The sequence below is a fragment of the Elgaria multicarinata genome, chromosome 3, assembly GCF_023053635.1.
Source record: "Elgaria multicarinata webbii isolate HBS135686 ecotype San Diego chromosome 3, rElgMul1.1.pri, whole genome shotgun sequence".
NCBI lineage: Eukaryota > Metazoa > Chordata > Lepidosauria > Squamata > Anguidae > Elgaria > Elgaria multicarinata.
The window spans coordinates 159948640-159970616 of record NC_086173.1 but is presented as its reverse complement, the minus strand read 5'-3'; the positions used below and the strand labels follow the sequence as shown (position 1 = coordinate 159970616).

The 21977-nt window shown below is 48.5% G+C and overlaps 1 protein-coding gene across 1 annotated transcript in view; it reads right to left on the bottom strand.

Moving 5' to 3' along the window:
• The window catches only part of LOC134395667 (uncharacterized), a 33965-nt gene that overhangs the window by 4361 nt on the left and 7627 nt on the right, over positions 1 to 21977 (bottom strand). Inside the window, exons 4-5 of the mRNA XM_063121830.1 lie at positions 18359 to 19700; positions 3055 to 3889 (exon numbers count right to left, since the gene is read on the bottom strand). Of these exons, the coding sequence (XP_062977900.1) occupies positions 3055 to 3889; positions 18359 to 19700 (2177 nt within the window). The remainder of the gene's footprint in view (positions 1 to 3054; positions 3890 to 18358; positions 19701 to 21977) is intronic.

Genomic DNA, 21977 nt, shown 5'->3' with positions numbered 1-21977 from the left:
GACAGATGGCTGTCCAGCTGCCTCTTGAAGGCCTCTAGTGTGGGAGAGCCCACAACCTCCCTAGGTAACTGATTCCATTGTCGTACTGCTCTAACAGTCAGGATGTTTTTCCTGATGTCCAGCTGGAATTTGGCTTCCTTTAACTTGAGCCCGTTATTCCGTGTCCTGCACTCTGGGAGGATCAAGAAGAGATCCTGGCCCTCCTCTGTGTGACAACCTTTTAAGTATTGGAAGAGTGCTCTCATGTCTCCCCTCAGGGAAGGGGTGAAGAGCGCATGGCAAAAGCGCCCAACTGCCCTGCAGGGCAGGCCATATGGCAAATCTAGCTCCGTTTCCCTCATGCCTTGATTCAACCCTGGATTTGGGCGAAGGGAACCCCAAAACCAGCAGACTGAATAGGGCCGAGGACCCACGGGTAGATCTCTGAGAAATCTGAAGTAGGTCAGCAAGGATTTCTGATGCTCAACAGTTTTAAGAACAGCAACAAGAAAATGACTCCCCATAACCGTAAAGCGATGCAAGGAAGGAAGCTTTCAGTATCTAGGAACGGTGTTTTGAAGTGGAAAGCTTGTGAGCTCCAGGGGCGTTGTGAGGCGGGGCTCATGTGGGACCCGTGCCCAGAATCTATTTCCCAGAGCCCTGAGTATCCATTGATGTCAATGGAAGGGTGTTTTTTCTTTAAACTTAATTGCCAGGCAAGGGGCGATTTCCCGCAAATTAATTGCAAATTCACTGTTATGGAGGTGAAATGGCTGATCTGGAGAGATCTGCAATGAGGACAAGGAGGGGAAGGAAAGGAACCTCTCGTGCAAGCACTCAAGTCATTGCTGACTCCTAGAGGGACGCCTGCTTTCGCTGACGTTTTCTTGGCAGACTTTGTAGTGGGGTGGTTTGCCATTGCCTTCCCCAGTCGCGGTTACCTTTCCCCCAGCTAGCTGGGTACTCATTTTACCGACCTCGGAAGGATGGAAGGCTGAGTCGACCTGAGCCGGCTGCCTGAAACCAGCTTCCGCTGGGATCGAACTCAGGCCGTGGGGAGAGTTTCGGCTGCAGAAACTGCCGCTTACCGCTCTGCGCCACACGAGGCTCTATGAGGACAAATGAACACTAAAATTGCTTTTGATATTGTATTGTGTATTTGTGCTTCTAACCTGTTGATTGTTTTACTATGATTTTAATTTTTGTGAACCGCCCAGAGAGCTTCGGCTATTGGGCGGTATAGAAATGTAATAAATAAAATAATAAAATAAATAAAATCCAACTGAGATGTTTCGGATAAGAAATCCCTCAGCTGGCTTTGCCTACTGTGAAATTTAAATAAATCCCAGTAATTATTTTGAAGTTTGCATAAACAGATACATAATTAGCCCGTGCAGGTTTTAACCAGGCTTTGACCAGAGACTTGCATATTATTATTATTATTATTATTATTATTATTTATTTATATAGCACCATCAATGTACACATGCAAATACACATTATACACATGCAAATCAAATATATACATGAGGGATCTTTTGGCATTGAAGGCTGGACCCCAAAAAGCTGAGAGTCGGAGACCACAATGAGGTCCTTGAAAGCAATTCAAATGAATGAAAACCACCTATCAGGGGAATTAAAACCAGACGTACATTATGGGAATTAGAATCGTACAATGAGAATTCACAGAATCATAGAATCACAGAATAGCAGAGTTGGAAGGGGCCTACAAGGCCATCGAGTCCAACCCCCTGCTCAATGCAGGAATCCACCCTAAAGCATCCCTGACGGATGGTTGTCCAGCTGCCTCTTGAAGGCCTCTAGTGTGGGAGAGCCCACGACCTCACCAGGCAACTGATTCCATTGTCGTACTGCACTAACAGTCAGGAGGTTTTTCCTGATGTCCAGCTGGAATCGGGCTTCCTTTAACTTGAGCCTGTTATTCCGAAAGATCCGAAGCATTTAAAAATAAGTAGTAAAGCTAGTTGCACTGGGTTGTGTAGGAAATTGGGTATAAGGGGCCATGCAGCACCTGGTGAAATTCCCTCTTCATCACCACAGTTAAAGCTGCAGGAGCTATACTAGAGTGACCAGATTTAAAAGAGGGCAGGGCTCCTGCAGCTTTAACTGTGGTGATGAAGAAGGAATTTCACCAGGTGCTGCATGCATACAAATGACACCCGCTGAAATTCCCTTTTCAATACAACTGTTAAAGATACTGGAGCCCTGTCCTCCTTTCCATATGGTCACCCTAACGCAGTGGGAAAACACCACTCAACGGTTGAGTTTCTAGGGGGTGCCCCCCCACACAACATGTCCTAACTCCACTGTTGTGTGACTGTGGGCTCCCGTGGAGTTGAATAAAAGACAACGTGACATTTAATTGATAGTTCCTTCGCCTTCTCTCCTCCCCTGGTCCTCCTGATGGTATCCCATCAGCCATTGCCGCAAAAAAAAAAAAAAAAAATCCCAGCAACTCTCCTAGAACGGCACTCGCTCCTTTCGCCGCTCTTGCCAGGGAACTCTGTAGCCAGTGGGAAAAGTCAACTCAATACAACTGACAAGTCCATGGCGCCCTCCACACCCACCCCACACAATGGTCGTGCAGGAACTCTCCTCTGCACAGCGTCGCTATTCAGCGTGGAGTGTTTTCCCAGAAAAACTTCCACCGCGGGATGGAGTTTTCCTGCCAGACAACATTGGAAACCTTTGACTCCTCTGGCAGATGAGGCTCCAATGCTCCCTGCTTGCAGGCTTACACGCCACAAAAGGAAAAGCATAAGGGGAGGGAAGAGGGGAGGGGAAATTGGACATAGAGAGGGACACCTGTTCAACTAGGAAGGCTGTTATGTTGGGTTTGTGGAGGATAAGGGCGGCAGAGGAGCCAAGGTGGGGCATGAGAGGCTACACTGAGAGAGGCCAACAAAGTGATCGAACCCTGGTGGGTTTTTTTCCCTCTTCCCTCCTCATCGTTTTTTCCTTTCATGTCATGTCAGGCCGGGAACATCGCAGCAGGATAAAAATGAATGAACGGATGGATCCCGCCCTGCACATCCCAACCCATCCAGGGCTCACCTGCTCTTCCTGTGCCTCGTTCTCTTGCTGCCTCTGGAGGAAGTCTTCGGCTAGGATCACAGCCTGGGTGCAGGTCTGGGGGCTGCATTCCCGGACCCAGCCCTGCATCTCTGGGGGCAGGACAGCCAGGAACTGCTCCAGGATCACCAGTTCCAACATCTGCTCCTTGGTGTGCCTCTCCGGCTTCAGCCACTGGTGGCAAAGCCTCCGGAGGTGCCGGCAGGCCTCGCGGGGCCCTTCGGCTTCCTGGTAACCAAACTGCCGGAAGAGACGGCATTCGTCGTGCGAGCTGACGGCTTTGTGGCCCGGGATCCCCCCCTTGGCCGTCCAGCCGTCCATCTTGTCTTTGGCCAGGCTGCTTCTCTCAGCCGGGTGGGCTTCTCCGCTCAGGCCAGGCAGGAGCTGGGAGACTCTCTCGCCTCTAGGCCGCTGGCTGGGATCGCCCGCCCCTGCAAAGGGGGTCAGGGAAGCCCGAATGTTGTTCCACGGAAGGGGGCCCAGGGACTGTGGGCTGCCCCCTTCCGAGTGGGGCGATTCCAGGGCCTTCAGGAACTCTTGCAGCTGGGATTCCCAACGCTGCTGCAGGCCCTTACGGGGCTCCCGGCTCACTTCCTCCGGGACCGTTCTTTCCCAGAATTCCCGGATGTTCTCCATGTGGAGGATGCGAGGGCCTCGCCCTCCTCCCTTCCCCACCTCAGGCCCTGCCGGCCTCGCCTCTTCCGTCCCCGTCCCCTTCTCCGGCACGGCCTGCGAAAGGCCGGGCGCCAACGTATCTCTGGGCTGGGTGGCCATTTTCTCCCCCGGGGCAAAAGCGGCCTGGATCGACGCTGGCGGTCAGCCTCGACAGCGCTGCCAACTCCGACGCGCCCAAAGCGAGAGATTCGGCGCCAGAGGGTGAACGGAGGACGTCTCAGTAGCAAGAGTGACGTCGCCCTGAAACAGAGAAGGACCGTCAGAGAGAACCCTGTAGGGCAGGGATGGGGAAGGAAGTGTGGTGTAGTGGCTAAAGTGTTGGATTGGGAGATCCGGGTTCTAGTCCCCACTCGGCCATGGAAACCCACTGGGTGACTTTGGGCCAGTCACAGACTCTCAGCCCAACCTACCTCGCAGGGTGGTTGTTGTGAGGATAACATGGAAAGGAGGAGGATTATGTACACTGCCTTGGGTTCCTTGGAGGAAAAAGGTGGGATATAAATACAATAAATAAAAAAGGAACCTTCGAGGTGCCAGATTCCAACTCCCATGTGCCCCAGCCAGCATAGCCATGGTGAGGGATGATGGGAGCCAAGAGTCCAACCAACATCTGGAAGGCTCTCCACACTTCATCTATAAATGGGGGAATTGAGTGCCTAGTTTAGGGTGACCATATAGAAAAGAGGACAAGGGCTCCTGTATCTTTAACAGTTGTGTTGAAAAGGGGGTTTCAGCAGGTGTCCTTTGTACGCATGCAGCACCTGGTGAAATTCCCCTCTTCATCTCAACAGTTAAAGCTGCAGGAGCCCTGTCCTCTTTTGTAACTGCTAGGCAGGGCTCCTGCAGCTTTAACTGTGGGGATGAAGAGGGAATTTCACCGGGTGCTGCATGTATAACAATGACACCTGCTGAAATTCCTTTTTCTATGCCACTGTTAAAGATACAGGAGCCCCAGTTCTCTTTTCCATAGGGTCACCCTTGAACCTGCCACCTTCTCCCAAGGCCTCCATTAAAGTTGGCTTCCTGGCCTTACTTTCTGAGATGCTTTTTGTTCTTTTCCGATACACCCAAACAGTAAACCCTACCCCCTTTTCTTCCCCTTTACTTTTTCTTCTCCTTTCTTCATATCATCCTGTATTTAAAGAATTAAGATTTCATGTATATAAGTAAAACCATCAGTTGTTCTGCAGGCAGGTAGAGAAAGAAAGAATTGCTTCCTGGCCCGATCCAATCTTCCGTCCACATAGGTGTCATTTCTATGGATGCAGCATCAGGTTAAATCCCCTCTTCATCCCAACAGTTAAAGCTGCAGGAGCCTTGCCCTCTGTTGTATCTGGTCACTCTAGTATAGCTCCTGCAGCTTTAACTGTTGTGACGAAGAGGGGATTTAACCTGGTGCTGCATGCATACAAATGACACCTGCTGAAATTCCCTTTTCTGCGCAACCGTTAAAGTCACAGGAGCTCGATCCACCTTTCCATGTGGTTTCTGAAATACAGGCACAACAATAGCGGCTGTCTGAATTTCAAGCCCCTTGCCTAGTCATCTCTAGCACAAGATTTGCCTTTTCCCCACTACCACCGTACACATGCAGAGTGCAATCTAGAATCCCATTTTAAATTCCAGAATTCTCTTGGGGAGATTTCATTGATTACAGGGGCACAGATGTCTCAATTTGGGCGGGGGCTAAACTTGGAAAAAGAGGGCTAGGCTTATTTGTTTACATTTATATATCATAGAATAGTAGAGTTGGAAGGAGCCTAGAAGGCCATCAAGTCCAACCCCCTGCTCAATGCAGGAATATATTTCTATTTCTGGAACCCATCCTTCATCAACATTGGATCCCAGAGTATTTAAAGCCACATATTAAAATAACAAGTACTCAACAAAAATATTACATTTTAATTATAATATTGTGATATTATAAAATATTATAAAACCCATAAAAATAACATTTTTATACCACCCAATTGCCAAAGTTCTCTAGGCGGTTCACAAAAATTAAAACCATGAAGAGCATAGTTAATTTAAGGAGGTCCTTTATAGTTAAGTAAGTCCCAGTGGGCTCTCTGGAAATTACTTCTAAGTAAACTTGCATGACTTTAGGTAGCTAAAAGTGTTTAATAGCAGCTGGATCGTGTCATTATGTGCATATTATATTATATTTATTTATTTATATAGCACCAACAATGTTCATGGTGCTGTGCAGAGTAAAACAATAAATTATATATTTTGTACGAGAGCTGAACCATAAGGAAAGCTGAGCGAAGGAAGAGAGATGCTTTTGAACTGTGGTGTTGGAGGAAAATCCTGAGAGTGCCTTGGACTGCAAAGAAGATCAAACCAATCCATACTCCAGGAAATAAAGCCAGACTGCTCACTTGAGGGAATGGTATTAAAGGCAAAACTGAAGTACTTTGGCCACATAATGAGAAGACAGGACACCCTGGAGAAGAGGCTGATGCTAGGGAAAGTGGAAGGCAAAAGGAAGAGGGGCCGACCAAGGGCAAGATGGATGGATGATATTCTGGAGGTGACAGACTTGACCTTGGGGGAGCTGGGGGTGGCGACAGCCGACAGAAAGCTCTGGCGTGGGCTGGTCCATGAAGTCACGAAGAGTCGGAAACGACTGAACGAATAAACAACAAAAATGCATACATATTTTTTGTTCAGACATATTTAAAAGGAAACCCACCCCACCCCACACACTGTAATTCCTAAATGGGCAACCTTGGGGTCTGAGGAAATGAATCTGGGGAAGGCTGAACCTGACACAAAAGCAGAGTGGCTTTTGTCTTGCAAAGAGATCTCCTGAACCTGACACAAAAGCAGAGCAGCTTTTGTCTTGCAAAGAGATCTCCGGGGCATTTGAGGAGGAAGCAAGGTTTGCTTGGAGGTGATTTGGACTGACTCCCAAACACATAACAAATAATACAGACTGACTGAAGAACCAGCTAACTGATGTTACCTGGTTGGGCATTCCACCCCACCCCCCACCCCAGGGGGGGCTTGAGCCTGCCTGCCCCCCCCCCCCGTAGTTTTCACCCGATTGATTACAGGGATTAGATGATGCAAATATGAAGGGTTTGCCTGCCCTGTCCCACAATGCATGTCAACTCAAAGGTAAAGTACTACTCCCAAGTAAGCGCGCTGTGTGGGTTGATGTTTGCATTTTGCTCTCCCCGGCCGGATCTACACTACTGCTTTAAAGCGCTTTATAACAGTTATAAAGCGCTTTAACTGCTTTAAAGCGCTATAAAACTGTTCTAAAGCGCTTTAAAGCAATAGTGTAGATCCAGCCCACCACAACTTTGAGATCTCTTTCCTAGTTATTCACTGGGAGTTCGTTCAGACCCCAAGGATCCTAGCAACTCTGTCCCTGTTCAGAAGACACCTTTAACCAGGGTGGTTTAAAGCGTCTTCTGAACAGGGCCTCTGACTCGTCCAGCCCTCCCCCATCCCACTTACGATAGGCTTAGTAGCAAGAGTAAGGATCTAGGGATTTTTCCTCCTATTCTTCACTAGGGCTTCCAAGCACAGCTTCAAATTCCTGCAGGCGTAGGCAAGAGGTAGATCAGGATCTATTGGTAGATTTCCAGTAGATCAACCGGAGGGTTCTGACTTCCAACTGATTAACAATAGCAAAGGGTGTTTTCTCTAGCTCCTAAAACAAAGATGACTTGTAGTCCAAGTGGGGGGAGAACCAGATGTGGGGTTTTGTTTGAAAAGAATGATACGGAAAGCAAGCACTGAGCTCAGAGGTGCCCTTTACCTTTCTTTCATTCTAACAGCGCAATCCTAAAAGTATCTACTCGGAAGTAAGCCCCACTGAGTTCAATGGGACGTACACAAGTGGGTGAAATTGCACTAGCATTTTCCTTGCTGCCCTCCAAGTGTTTTGGACTACAACTCCCAGCACTACTGACCATGGCCACGTTGGCTGGTGCAGATGGGAGTTGGAGTCCAGCAACCTCTAGAGGGCACCAAATTGAGGAAGGCAGATGTTGGATCTCGGGGATCTAGTAAAAGCACACACAAAGGAGATCCCACCGGCCTGAAGCCCACCCACCCCTGAATTTACTGGACTAACTTCACCGTGAAATATCAAGATATGTGACCAGCAGATATGTGAAGTTAGTTCCAGAGGGTTAGCTGTGTTAAGTCTGTCGCAGCAAAAATGAAAAGTCTGGCGGCATTAAAGCCAATCCTCCCCAACCTGATGGCTTCCAGATGTATCAGAGTACAACTCCAGCATTACTAACCACTGGCCACACTAGCTGAGGCTGATGGAAGGTGAAGTCCAATACCTCTGGAGGGCACCAAGTTGGGGAAGATGGGCAAAAGCTCTCGTGGACACTGTCCAATTCCCATGATAACACGGGCCCTAATAAAATGGTTAGTCTTTAAGGTGCCACAAGACTCTTTGTCAATTTATATCCCATTTCCCATTCATAGTTTCCCTTATACTTCTTTAAAAAAAAAAAAAAAAAACGATGCAGACCCAACCTCCGAATCATATTAATTTATAACTAATCAGTACAGGTTCCCCCAACCTGGCACCCTCCAGATGCGTTGAACAAAAACGCTCAGCATTCCTGCCCGTTACCCATCGCTTCCTAGAGGATTCTGGGAGTTGTAGTCCAGCACATCAGGAGGGTTCCAGGTTAGGAGCAGCGGAAAGAGAGTACCTTTATTGGCCTCTGCCTGTAGCGTTGGGACTACGGTGGCTATCATCCCCGACCACGGACTATGCGGTCTGGGGAGCATGGGAGTTGTAGTCCAGCACATCAGGAGGATTCCAGGTTAGGAGCAGCGGAAAGAGAGTACATTTATTGGCCTCTGCCTGTAGCGTTGGGGCTATGGTGCCTATCATCCCCGACCACAGACTATGCAGTCTGGGGAGCATGGGAGTTGTAGTCCAGCACATCAGGAGGGTTCCAGGTTAGGAGCAGCGGAAAGAGAGTACATTTATTGGCCTCTGCCTGTAGCATTGGGACTACGGTGCCTATCATCCCCAACCACGGACCAAGCGGTCTGGGGAGCATGGGAGTTGTAGTCCAGCACTTCTGGAGAACGCCAGGTTAGGAGCAGCGGAAAGAGAGTACCTTTATTGGCCTCTGCCTGTAACGTTGGGACTACGGTGGCTATCATCCCCGACCACAGACTATGCGGTCTGGGGAGCATGGGAGTTGTAGTCCAGCACTTCTGGAGAGCGCCAGGTTAGGAGCAGCGGAAAGAGAGTACATTTATTGGCCTCTGCCTGTAGCGTTGGGACTATGGTGCCTATCATCCCCGACCACGGACTACGCGGCCTGGGGAGCATGGGAGTTGTAGTCCAGCTCTTCTGGAGAGCGCCAGGTTGGGGGGGGGAGGCTGAAAGGGAGCAAATGCTTGACAAACGGCACGCAGGAGCCCCTGCAGACCTGGAAGCTGTTCAAAGCACAGGAGCAGGGGCTGGTTAAAAAGTTGGCCACCTTCGGCGGGACCCTTCCCTGCCCGGTGTCCCCCCCACCCGTGTTGCACCCCCGTCTCTGGGTGTGTTTCCCCTTCCACGCGGATCCTGTCCCTCCTCCGCTCCCCCACTCACCTGATTCCCCTCCCACAGGCTAGGAAGGCTCGTCCAAACCCGAGTCTGGGAAATTCAAAGGCCACTTTCCCACGGTGGGCGGGGCAGGAAGTGGCGTCCACTGTTTACATCCCGCCCCCTCCCCCGCCGCCGCCACAACATCCGGTCTCTCTAGGAGGAAGGGGAGGGAGAGAGAGAAAAAGCACTTCCCCCCACCCCCCCCAATTTAACCCCATCAGAAAGCAAAGTTTTTGTTATGGCGTTTGGAATTTAAACAACGACAACGTATAGGGTTGGATCCTAGGGTGACCCTATGGAAAGGAGGACAGGGCTTCTGTACCTTTAACGGCAGGGCTCCTGCAGCTTTAATTGTTTGTTTGTTTGTTTATTTATTTATTTATTACATTTTTATATCGCCCAATAGCCGAAGCTCTCTGGGCGGTTCACAAAAATTAAAACCATAATAAAACAACCAACAGGTTAAAAACACGAATACAAAATACAGTATAAAAAGCAATTGTTGGGATGAATTTCAGGTGGTGAAGGGAATTTCAGCAGGTGTCATTTGTAGAGCTTTGGTTATTGGGCGGTATAAAAATGTAATAAATAAATAAATATGCGTGCAGCACCTGGTGAAAGTCCCTCTTCATCTAGGCTGACCCTATGAAAAGGAGGGCAGGGCTCCTGTATCTTTTAACAGTTGCACAGAAAAGGGAATTTCAGCAGGTGTCATTTGTATATATGGAGCACCTGGTGAAATGACCTCTTCATCACAACAGTTAAAGTTACAGGAGCCCTGCCCTCTTTGTATCTGGTCAAGAGGGCAGGGCTCTTGCAGCTTTGTTCTCATGAAGGGGGAATGTCACCAGGTGCTGCATGCCTACAAATGACACCTGCTGTAATCCCCTTTTCTCTACAGCTGTTAAAGATACAGTAGCGCTGTCCTCCTTTCCATATGGTCACCCTAATTCAAAGTCCAAAACACATTTGCAAGGCACCAGATTAGGAAAGGTTGCCCTAAACCATATGGAAAGGAGGATAGGGCTTCTCTGTAACAGTTGTGTAGAAAAGGGGATTTCAGCAAGTGCCATTTGCAGGCATGCAGCACCTGGGGAAATTATACTAGAGTGACCAGATACAAAAGAGGGCAGGGCTCCTGCAGCTTTAGCTATTGCGGTGAAGAGGGAATTTCACCAGGTGCTGCCTGCATACAAACAACACCTGCTGAAATTTTGTTTCTATACAACTGTTAAAAGATACAGGAGCCCTGTCCTCGTTTCCATATGGTCACCCAACCAAGTAGGTCTCTCGCATGAGGTCATTGGTACCAATCCAGTACAGCACCCCATATCCACAACTTTATAGCTACTTGGACTTCTGCCATGTTATCTAGGGTGACCATATGAAAAGGAGGACAGGGCTCCTGTATCTTTAACAGTTATATTGAAAAGGGAATTTCAGCAGGTGTCATTTGTATATATGGTGAACCTGGTGAAATTCCCTCTTCATCACCACAGTTAAAGCTGCAGGAGCTATACTAGAGTGACCAGATTTAAAAGAGGGCAGGGCACTTGCAGCTTTAACTGTGGTGATGAAGAGGGAATTTCACCAAGTTCTCCATATATACAAATGACACCTGCTGAAATTCCCTTTTCAATCCAACTTTTAAAGTTACAGGAACCCCGTCCTCCTTTTCATGTGGTCACCCTAATGTTATCTCACCCCTCTAAGAACTCTCGGAAGAGCTGAGAAACTCTCGCTCCCATGCTGGAACGTTGGGGCCCTGTTTTCCCAGGAAAAGGTGATTCATTTCCCAACCTGTGATCCTTCGGGCACCTTCTGGAACATGGGAGGTAGCTATATCAGCTGTGTTAAGAGTGGACCACTCTGGTCTCGTTCCAGGGGGGAACTCATGCTGCCAGCCTGGAGGAATTTCTTGGCCCATGGAGCACATCAGTCCGTTGGTTTCTGTTCACCACTCTGCTGCTAAGATCATCTTCTTGGCTCGCCGCTCTGACCATGTTACTCCACTTCTGAAATCTCTTCATTGGCTTCCAATTCACTTCAGAATCCAATATAAACTTCTCCTGTTGACCTACAAAGCTTTTCACGGTCTAGCTCCTGCCTATCTCTCCTCTCTCATCTCACACTATTGCCCCGCTCGTGCTCTTCGCTCCTCTGATGCCATGTTTCTCGCCTGCCCAAGGGTCTCCACTTCCCTTGCTCGGCTTCGTCCATTTTCTTCCGCCACCTCTTACGCCTGGAACGCTCTTCCAGAACATGTGAGAACTACAAGTTCAATCGCAGCTTTTAAAGCTCAGCTAAAAACCTTTCTTTTTCCTAAAGCTTTTAAAACTTGATTTTGCTCTGACTTCATACTGCTAGTTTTACCCTACCCTGTGCCTGTTTGGTGCATTCTCTTCCCCTCCTTATTGTTTTATTATGATTTTATTAGAATGTAAGCCTATGCGGCAGGGTCTTGCTATTTACTGTTTTACTCTGTACAGCACCATGTTCATTGATGGTGCTATATAAATAATAATAATAATAATAATAATAATAATAATAATAATAATAATAAGTGTGCTGTGGAGACAGGAGTGCAAAGTCAACTGTGTTGGAGGTCTCCTTTGATCGAATGAAGAGACATGTGGGCTATCGCTGCATTTCTTTCTGCAGGCATTTATCACCTGTGTGTAATCATAATAAATCATCATTTATTGAATGCTCATTCATGAAGCCAGTGTGGTGGAGTGGCTAGAGTGTTGGACTGGGAGCCGGGAGATCCGGGTTCTAGTCCCCACTCGGCCATGGAAACTAAGGTGACCCTATGAAAAGGAGGACAGGGCTCCTGTATCTTTAACAGTTGAATTGAAAAGGACATTTCAGCAGGGAACCTGGTGAAATTTCCTCATCACAACAGTTAAAGCTGCAGGTGCCCTGCCCTCTTTTAAATCTGGTCACTCTAGTATATAGCTCCTTGCAGCTTTAACTGTGGTGATGAAGAGGAAATTTCACCAGGTTCTCCATATATACAAATGACCCCTGCTGAAATGCCCTTTTATATGCAACTGTTAAAGATACAGGAGCCCTGTCCTCCTTTTCATAGGGTCACCCTAATGGAAACCCACTGGGTGACTTTGGGCCAGTCACAGACTCTCAGCCCAACCTCCCTCACAGGGTTGTTGTCGTGAGGATAAAATGGAGAGGAGGATTATGTACGCCGCTTTGGTTTCATTGGAGGGGAAAAAGGCTGGAAATAAATGCAATAATAAATACATTATTTTTATTCATTTATTTATCCAACGCTGTACACACTGATGTCCTACTCTGTGTTTGGCTTGCCTGTCTGGGGGGGGGGGGGGTAGGATGAGAAGGTGTTCCTCAAGCCCAAAGCATTGGTGGGGCTTTGTGGTGACACTGGTTGGAGGAGGGGTTTAGGAGGTGCAAGAAGATCAGACCAGTCCATACTCCAGGAAATAAAGCCTGACTGATCACTTGAAGGAATGATACTAAAGGCAAAACTGAAGTACTTTGGCCACATAATGAGAAGACAGGAAACCCTGGAGAAGAGGCTGATGCTAGGGAAAGTGGAAGGCAAAAGGAAGAGGGGCCGACCGAGGGCAAGATGGAGGGATGATATTCTGGAGGTGACAGACTTGACCTTGGGGGAGCTAGGGGTGGCAAGGGCAGACAGAAAGCTCTGGCGTGGGCTGGTCCATGAAGTCACGAAGAGTCGGAAGCGACTGAACGAATAAACAACAACAACCATTAGCCTTCTGGGTCTCTTCTCCTGGCCTCTTTGAAGTGTGGCTCCCAGCAGAGAGGCTCCCGGCAAAGCAATTCCTTTTCGCTCCTGCTGCCAGGAGCACGGGCGTGTTGTCAGGGGTGGCAGCAGCAGAACAGCTAGAGGACTGTTCGCACTACATCAGGATCCCCCTCTGGATAGGGTGACCGTATGAAAAGGAGGACAGGGCTCCTGTATCTTTAACAGTTGTATTGAAAAGGGAATTTCAGCAGGTGTCATTGGTATATATGGGGAACCTGGTGCAATTTCCTCTTCATCACAACAGTTAAAGCTGCAGGAGCCCTGCCCTCTTTTAAATCTGGTCACCCTAGTATAGCTCCTGCAGCTTTAACTGTAGTGATGAAGAGGGAATTTCACCAGGTTCCTCATATATACAAAGGACACCTGCTGAAATGCCCTTTTCTATGCAACTGTTAAAGATACAGGAGCCCGGTCCTCCTTTTCATATGGTCACCCTAATATAACACTACTTGCTGGGGAACAGGGTGTGCTGTTGCTGTCATGTCTGCTCGTGGGCTCCCTAGGTTGGCCACTTATGGGTTAAAAGAAACTTACAGGATGGATACAGACTTATTCACTCCAAGTAGACCCATAGAAATCAATGGGGATGTATGCAAACTCTCCTCCTTCATATCATTTTAAGACGGTGACAATTCAGACATCCTGACTACAACATCTAGACAGCGCCCCGCCCACCCCTCCACTTTCCACCTCCTAACAGCTTGTCTGATGAAGAGATCTGGAGATCTCGAAAGCTTGCACATTTCTTGTGGTCTTTTGCGTTGCCCTAATAAACATCAACACTCTGGAGTTTGGAATTCAGTCTCATTGATTCCAACGGACCTTCTCCTAGTATAACTAAGTCTGGATCCAATAGGATGATCGATCTCTTCTCGATCCTCCTAGAGTGCAGGACACGGAATAATGGGCTCAAGTTAAAGGAAGCCAGATTCCAGCTGGACATCAGGAAAAACTTCCTGACTGTTAGAGCAGTACGACAATGGAATCAGTTACCTAGGGAGGTTGTGGGCTCTTCTCCCACACTAGAGGCCTTCAAGAGGCAGCTGGACAGCCATCTGTTGGGGATGCTTTAGGGTGGATTCCTGCATTGAGCAGGGGGTTGGACTCGATGGCCTTGTAGGCCCCTTCCAACTCTGCTATTCTATGATTCTATGATGACCATGTGGAAAGGAGGACTGGGCTCCTGTATCTTTAATAGTTGCATAGAAACGGGGATTTCAGCACGTGTCATTTGTAGAGCTTCGGCTATTGGGCGGTATAAAAATGTAATAAATAAATAAATAAATAGGCATGCAGCACCTGGTGAAAGTCCCTCTCTGGACCCCCACCCAAAGTCCTTTTCAATGCAGCACTTATTGCTTGAGACATTAGGGTGTGCGTGGGCATACTTGGCACACCCCTTTCGCATGCAGATGTGTCACATCAATAAACTGTTAATCTGATGCCTCTGTGACTGATTCACTCTGGCAATCCTCAAATCTGGTTTGATTGAGACAAACCTGGGTAGACCAGGATCCCGGAATGAATACACTGCTCCATGAAGACTCTGCAATGCAGAAAGCAGCTAACGGCATCCCTGACCGATGGACGCCCGGCCTCTGCTTAGACACCTCCAACGGGGGAGAACTCGCCACCTCTAGAGCTCTCCTTCGCATTCGAACGTCTCGTACTGTGACAAAGCTTCTTCGAATAATTAGCCAAAATCTGCTCCCCTGTCATGTCCAACCATTGGCTCTAGTTTAGGGTGACCATATGAAAAGGAGAACAGGGCTCCTGTATCTTTAACAGTTGCATAGAAAAGAGAATTTCAGCAGGAGTCCTTTGTATGCATATCTCACTTGGTGAAATTTCCCCTTCATCACCACCGTTAAAGCTGCAGGAGCTATACTGTGATCAGATTTACAAGAGGACAGGGCACCTGCAGCTTTAACTGTTGTGATGAAGAGGGAATTTCACCAGGTTCTCCATATATGCAAATGACACCTGCTGAAATTCCCTTTTCAATACAACTGTTAAAGCTACAGGAGCCCTGTCCTCCTTTTCATAGGGTCACCCTACTCTAGTTCCTGCCCCCTGGAGCAACAGGGAGGAAGCCTGCTCCACTTTCTTCAAGTCAACTCTTCAGCTATTCGAAGTCAGCCATCGTGCCTCCAGGGATCTTACCTTCTCCTGCTTAACCTACCCAGCTTTTCCAGCCATCTTTAAAACCAGCTTTAAAGTCACTCCAATTAGTTTCCAGGAGAAGTATAAAGTGTTGGTTATCGCCTTTGAAACCCTACATGGTTTGGGTCCAGGCTACCTGAGGGATCGCCTTCTCCTGTACAATCCGCCCCAAACACTCAGGTCCTCTGGGAAGAACTTCCTTCAGTCAGCCACAAGTAGGCTGACAACTATTACCCAGAGGACCTTCTCTTCTGCTGCTCCCAGACTGTGGAATTGGCCTGCCGGAGGAGATTCGTCAACTTAACAGTCTTTTGGCATTTAAGAAAGCTATAAAGACTGCTCTCTTCTCCTACCCAGTCGAATTTTAAGATGTCTGGCTGTTATTTTAATAATGTAGTAAATGCTTTCATTGAATTGAGATTTCAAGTGATGCCAATCGCAGTTCTGGAAGGACACTACCGCAAGGTACCATTTGAATCGAGATTATGTATCTGTGGTCAACAACAAGTGGAAGACATAGCACACTATATGTTAACTTGCCCTCTGTATAGGGACCCAAGAGAGAGACTCTTGAAACCGCTGCTGACATATGGAGGCAGGAATGCCCAAGCAGAAGCAGTTCTCTTCCTCCTTAGCAATACCAACAGTTACGTCACTCACAAAGTGGCCCTGTTTGCACTGGCAGCGAAAAAGATTAGCAAGAGAGAACTAGATAAAATTGCTATAAACTTGCCACGGAGACTCAGAGCGCTGAGCGAAATGAGAGCTTTAGTCACAGTAAATTTAAGCTTGTCTGTAGGGTTCTCTTGGTTATTTTAAACTGTTGTGTACTTTTATAGTTGTAAGCTTTTTTATGGATGTATTTGTCATGGCTTTCGGCTAGCACAATAAATTGATGATGATGATGATGATAATGTAGTAGTTTTACATGCTTTTAATCAGTTTTATATATTTCATAGTATTTTTTATATTTGATGTTGTTCTCCGCCTCGATCCAGAGGGAGAGGCAGGTAAGAAATATATATCCTTCCAGCCACAGCCAACGATACACACTGGGGAATCCTGGCTGGAGAAAAACAGCTGAGGGACTACAGAGGAGAAAGAAATTGGGGTGGGGTGAGTGGGGTGGGGATGAAGCTTAAGTACCCTCCCCCCTTTCTTCTCTGTGAACTCCCCTGTGTGGAGGAACCCAAAAGGGCAGGTTCCCTTGGTTCGCTGAGTGGCGGTCAAAGACTCTCAAGACACCATTTCTCTCATCTTGGAAACGTTTTATTACAAGCAGCCTGCAATGCTACAAGGTGGCAAACCCTAGTGGCTCTGAAGGACTGCCCACTAGCTGCAGGCAAAGCTAAGATACTTATAGGGCAGCCTTCCTCAACCTGGGTCGCTCCAGATGTGTTGAACTGCATCTCCCAGAATGCCCCAGCCAGCAACAACAGAACTTCCTCATATAATAAACCAAGCATAATACAGTTTTGCAACACAGTAACCTATGATAGACAAGGCATTTATGCATGTGCAGATAATTCTAAGACTAGAAAAACAATGCGTAGATGGGTACTGCAATCCTGGAACATCTGTTCCTTTGTGGTTGCTACTCTTCCTGTCCTCGCTGGGAGGCTCACACTCTGACTAGTGTGTCAACACTTCTTGATGGTTGAGCAAGTGTTGCTCAATATATTTTCGGCTACAGTTTGGATCAAATTGCTATAGAACTTAATTCCTAATAGAAAGGGGCTCACATCAAAACAGGGTGGGCACAGACAAAACACCCCATCCACACATTTCCTCGACACCTGCCCCGTTTCAAGCTGAGACTCCCAGAGATCATAGAATCGTAGAGTTGGAAGGGGCCTCTAAGGCCATCAAGTCCAACCCCCTGCTGAATGCAGGAATCCTCCTTAAAGCATCCCTGTCAGATGGTTGCACAGCTGCCTCTTGAAGGCCTCTAGGGTGGGAGAGCCCACAGACTCCCTAGAGAATTGGTTCCATCATCGTACTGCTCTAACAGTCGGGAAGATCCCGGAATGTCTAGTTTGTCCTCAATCAATATGATTCGGCTGTGGCTGGAAGGATATGTATATATATATATATATATATATATATATATATATATATATATATTTCTTGTACCGATAAGGACTATCGATCCACATGGCTCTTTCTTTTCTAAACTTAAAAGCCCGCCAGATATTTTAACCTTTCCCTGCAAGGAAGACAATCAATGAGCTCACACGCACACACGCACACACACGGCCCCTGATCATTTCGATGGCACTTTTTCATAGAATCATAGAATAGCAGAGTTGGAAGGGGCCTACAAGGCCATCTAGTCCAACCCCCTGCTCATCAGATCAAGAGTCCATCTAGTCCAGCAATATGTTCACACAGTGGCCAACCAGCTGTCGGCCAGGGACCCACAAGCAGGACAGGATTGCAAGGGCACTCTCCTGCCCATAATAACTTATGCCACAATAACAACAGTGCAATTCTATGTAGACTGTCCTGGAATCATAGAATCACAGAATAGCAGAGTTGGAAGGGGCCTACAAGGCCATCGAGTCCAACCCCCTGCTCAATGCAGGAATCCACCCTAAAGCATCCCTGACAGATGGTTGTCCAGCTGCCTCTTGAAGGCCTCTAGTGTGGGAGAGCCCACAACCTCCCTAGGTAACTGATTCCATTGTCGTACCGCTCTAACAGTCAGGAAGTTTTTCCTGATGTCCAGCTGGAATCTGGCTGCCTTTAACTTGAGCCCATTATTCTGTGTCCTGCACTCTGGGAGGATCGAGAAGAGCTCTACGCTACTCCTTCCTCTTTTGCAGTGCTCCAGGCGTGTGGCTGCAGCGTCAATTTATGTAAACGTACAACAAGAGCACACATCTTGTTTTCGAGTCTCGGGCAGGGAAAGCTTGTCCCCATGACCTTGACCTGTTTATTTCGAGATGCTAAGGACCCGTGACCTTGGCATCGCCAGTGACTTTCTGCCTGCAAAAAGGCGCTCTCCCACTTGAGCTACGGCCTGTCCCTCCTCCTCCCAGAACGGAAATCACTTAAATGGTTTCTCGCCCGTGTGAGTCCTCTCGTGCTTCATGCAGCTGTAGCTCTGGCTGAAGCGCTTTTCGCACTCGGAACACTGGTAGGGCTTCTCGCCCGTGTGGGTCCGCTCATGCTTCATGCAGCTGGAGCTCTGGCTGAACCCTTTCCCACAGAAGGAGCACTTGTAGGGCTTTTCGCCCGTGTGGGTCCTCTCGTGCTTCATGCAGCTGGAGCTCTGGCTGAAGCCTTTCCCGCAGAAGGAGCACTTGTAGGGCTTCTCGCCCGTGTGGGTCCTCTCGTGCTTCATGCAGCTGGAGCTCTGGCTGAAGCCTTTCCCGCAGAAGGAGCACTTGTAGGGCTTCTCGCCCGTGTGGGTCCGCTTGTGCTTGATGAGGATGGACAGGCTGCTGAAGCGCTTTTCGCACTCGGAACACTGGTAGGGCTTCTCGCCCGTGTGGGTCCGCTCGTGGTCGACCAGGTGGGCCTGACGGCCGAAGCTTTTCCCGCAGTCCAGGCAGCAGTAGCGCTTCTCGCCCGTGTGGGTCCGCGCGTGCGTGTTGAATCCTGACCTGTCCCCGAAGCGCCTCCCGCACTCCAGACACTGGTACGGCCTCTCCCCCGTGTGGGTCCTCTTGTGCCGGATGAGGGCGGAGGCCATGCTGAAACGTTTCCCGCATTCGGGGCACGTGTACGGCTTCTCTCCCGTGTGCGTCCTCTTGTGGCTGACAAGGCTAGCCCTCGTTCTGAAACGTTTCTCGCACTCGCTGCATTGGTACGGCCTCTCCCCTGCGTGCACCCTCTTGTCCTGAGCGAGCGCCGAGTGACGGGGGACATTGGGGTGCAAGTCTGCCGGGTTCTCCGGGCTCTCCGCGCCGTGGGTTCTTTCGTGCACGGTCAGAACGGCCTGGTCGCTGAAGCTCCTCCCGCAGGCCGAGCAGATGTACGGCTTCTCCCGTCCGCGTGTTCCCGGATGAGCGCTAAGGGCGTCACCACCGAGAAAGCTCTCTGCGCAAACTACGAATTTGAATGGTTTCTCTCCCAAGTGGATTCTCTGATGATTAAGAAGCTCGGCCTGGGAGCGAAAAGCTTCCCTGCAGTGACTACACGTCTTTTCCGTGTCTCCTGCCAGGATACTTTGTGGCGCGGTTCCTTCTGTGGGTCTCCCATTGCCTTCCTGAGGATAAATAAAGTCATCCTTTCCCTTTTTGAGGTGATCCTTCCACAGGCTCAGGGATGCATCTCTTTGATCACAGGAAACGTCGCGTTCAGCTTCTCCTGACAACATCCAGCAAGGCTCTGCTTCCCTGGCGTTTCCCTTTCGGTTGTCCTCCTTCTTCTCCATCCTCTCCTCACCTGCTGGAATAAGGAGAGAAACGTGGCATGAGCTATTCCCTGCACCAAGGGGGTGGAGGATGGGTGGGAGCATCAAACCAGGCCACGTCACAGAGGAGATAGAAGGATACAAGAGCAGCCCTGCTGGATGAGACCAAGGGTCCATCTAGTTTAGCATCCTGTTTCCAACAGGGGACAGCCAGATGCTTCTGGAAAAGCCACACTTGTCGTGTTTCTCAGAACACTCCTGCTTTCGATGGGAGACAAATGACGAGGCTTGCTAAGTAATCCACAAAGCTTTTATTAAGCAACAAACGAATGTCTCTTCTACCTGAATAGAGTCTAACCTCTTGCAAATGTCCCCCCCCCAGGGCAAAACTATGCAAACTAAGCAAGACAATTGTCCATTCCAGAAGAATAGGAAGCTACTTCTCAAATGCCCGTAACTTTAGAGCGCCTGGTGCGGAGGCAGGTTCTGGCATAATCTAACCGACTTTCTCACACCTTCCTTCCGCCCTGTGCGTTTGAGGTTCCAGCAGGCCCTAGCATCAGCTAGCTTGTCGGGACGCTCACCTCCAGAAGAAACCTCACTTCCCTCTGAGTGTGTAGGATTTGGCCTTGAGGAGATAAGCTCTGGAGAGGGCTGACTCCCAGCTGGGGAATCTATTATTATTATTATTATTATTATTTATTTATTTATTTATATAGCACCATCAATGTACATCGCCCGTGAGAGCTTCCTCCCCCACTGGTACAGGCTGGCTGGTGTCTGGCGCTGCGTCTTCTAGTTCCGAATCTGATTCTGATTGATTACCTGAAACGCCTTCTCCCAAAACAGGGGCAGTAGGGTTAGACATGACAACACTCAGAGCAGGAAGGCAACAACCTTTCCCTGTTCTGTCCTGGTGTCTGATATGCTGTGGACGTCATATAACTTGACTTCAGCAAAGCTTTTGACAAAGTGTCCCATGACATTCTGATTAACAAACTAGCTAAAAGTGGGCTAGATGGAACAACTATTAGGTGGATTCACAGTTGGCTACAGAATCGGACTCAAAGAGTACTTATCAATGGAACCTTCTCAAACTGGGGAGAGGCAACGAGTGGGGTACCGCAGGGCTCAGTCCTGGGCCCAGTGCTCTTCAACATTTTTATTAATGATTTGGACGAGGAGGGGCAGGGAACACTGATCAAATTTGCAGATGACACCAAATTGGGTGGGATAGCTAATACCCTGGAAGACAGAAACAAACTTCAAAGTGATCTTGATAGGCTGGAGTGCTGGGCTGAAAACAACAGGATGAAATTTAACAGCGATAAATGCCAAGTTCTACATTTAGGAAATAGAAACCAAACGCACAGTTACAAGATGGGGGACACTTGGCTCAGCAATACTACAAACGAGAAGGATCTTGGAATCATTGTAGATCACAAGCTGAATATGAGCCAACAGTGCGATATGGCTGCAAGAAAGCCAAATGCTATTTTGGGCTGCATGAATAGAAGTATAGCTTCCAAATCAGGTGAGGTACTGGTTCCTCTCTATTCGGCCCTGGTTAGGCCTCATCTAGACTATTGCGCCTAGTTCTGGGCTCCACAATTCAAGAAGGACGCAGACAAGCTGGAGCGTGTTCAGAGGAGGGTAACCAGGATGATCAGGGGTCTGGAAACAAAGCCCTATGAAGAGAGACTGAAAGAACTGGGCATGTTTAGCCTGGAGAAGAGAAGACTGAGGGGAGACATGAGAGCACTCTTCAAATACTTGAAAGGTTGTCACACAGAGGAGGGCCAGGATCTCTTCTCGATCCTCCCAGAGTGCAGGACACAGAATAACGGGCTCAAGTTAAAGGAAGCCAGATTCCGGCTGGACATCAGGAAAAACTTCCTGTTAGAGCAGTGCGACGGTGGAATCAGTGACCTAGGGAGGTTGTGGGCTCTCCCACACTAGAGGCCTTCAAGAGGCAGCTGGACAACCATCTGTCAGGGATGCTTTAGAGTGGATTCCTGCATTGAGCAGGGGGTTGGACTAGATGGCCTTGTAGGCCCCTTCCAACTCTGCTATTCTATGATTCTATGATTCACTGACGGGGAGATTCCATCTAGCAATCCTGCTTAACAGCTACTGGCAGACCTATCCTCCTCCAGGAATTTGCCAAATCATCATTTCCTCTATCCCCGAACTTCAGACTGTGAAGATAACACATTTTTCAGCGAAGCAGGTCGGGGTGGAAAACTTGACCCTGAAACACATTCTCCCAGACCACAATACCTGACGCCTCTCCCGACGTGAATATACCCGGT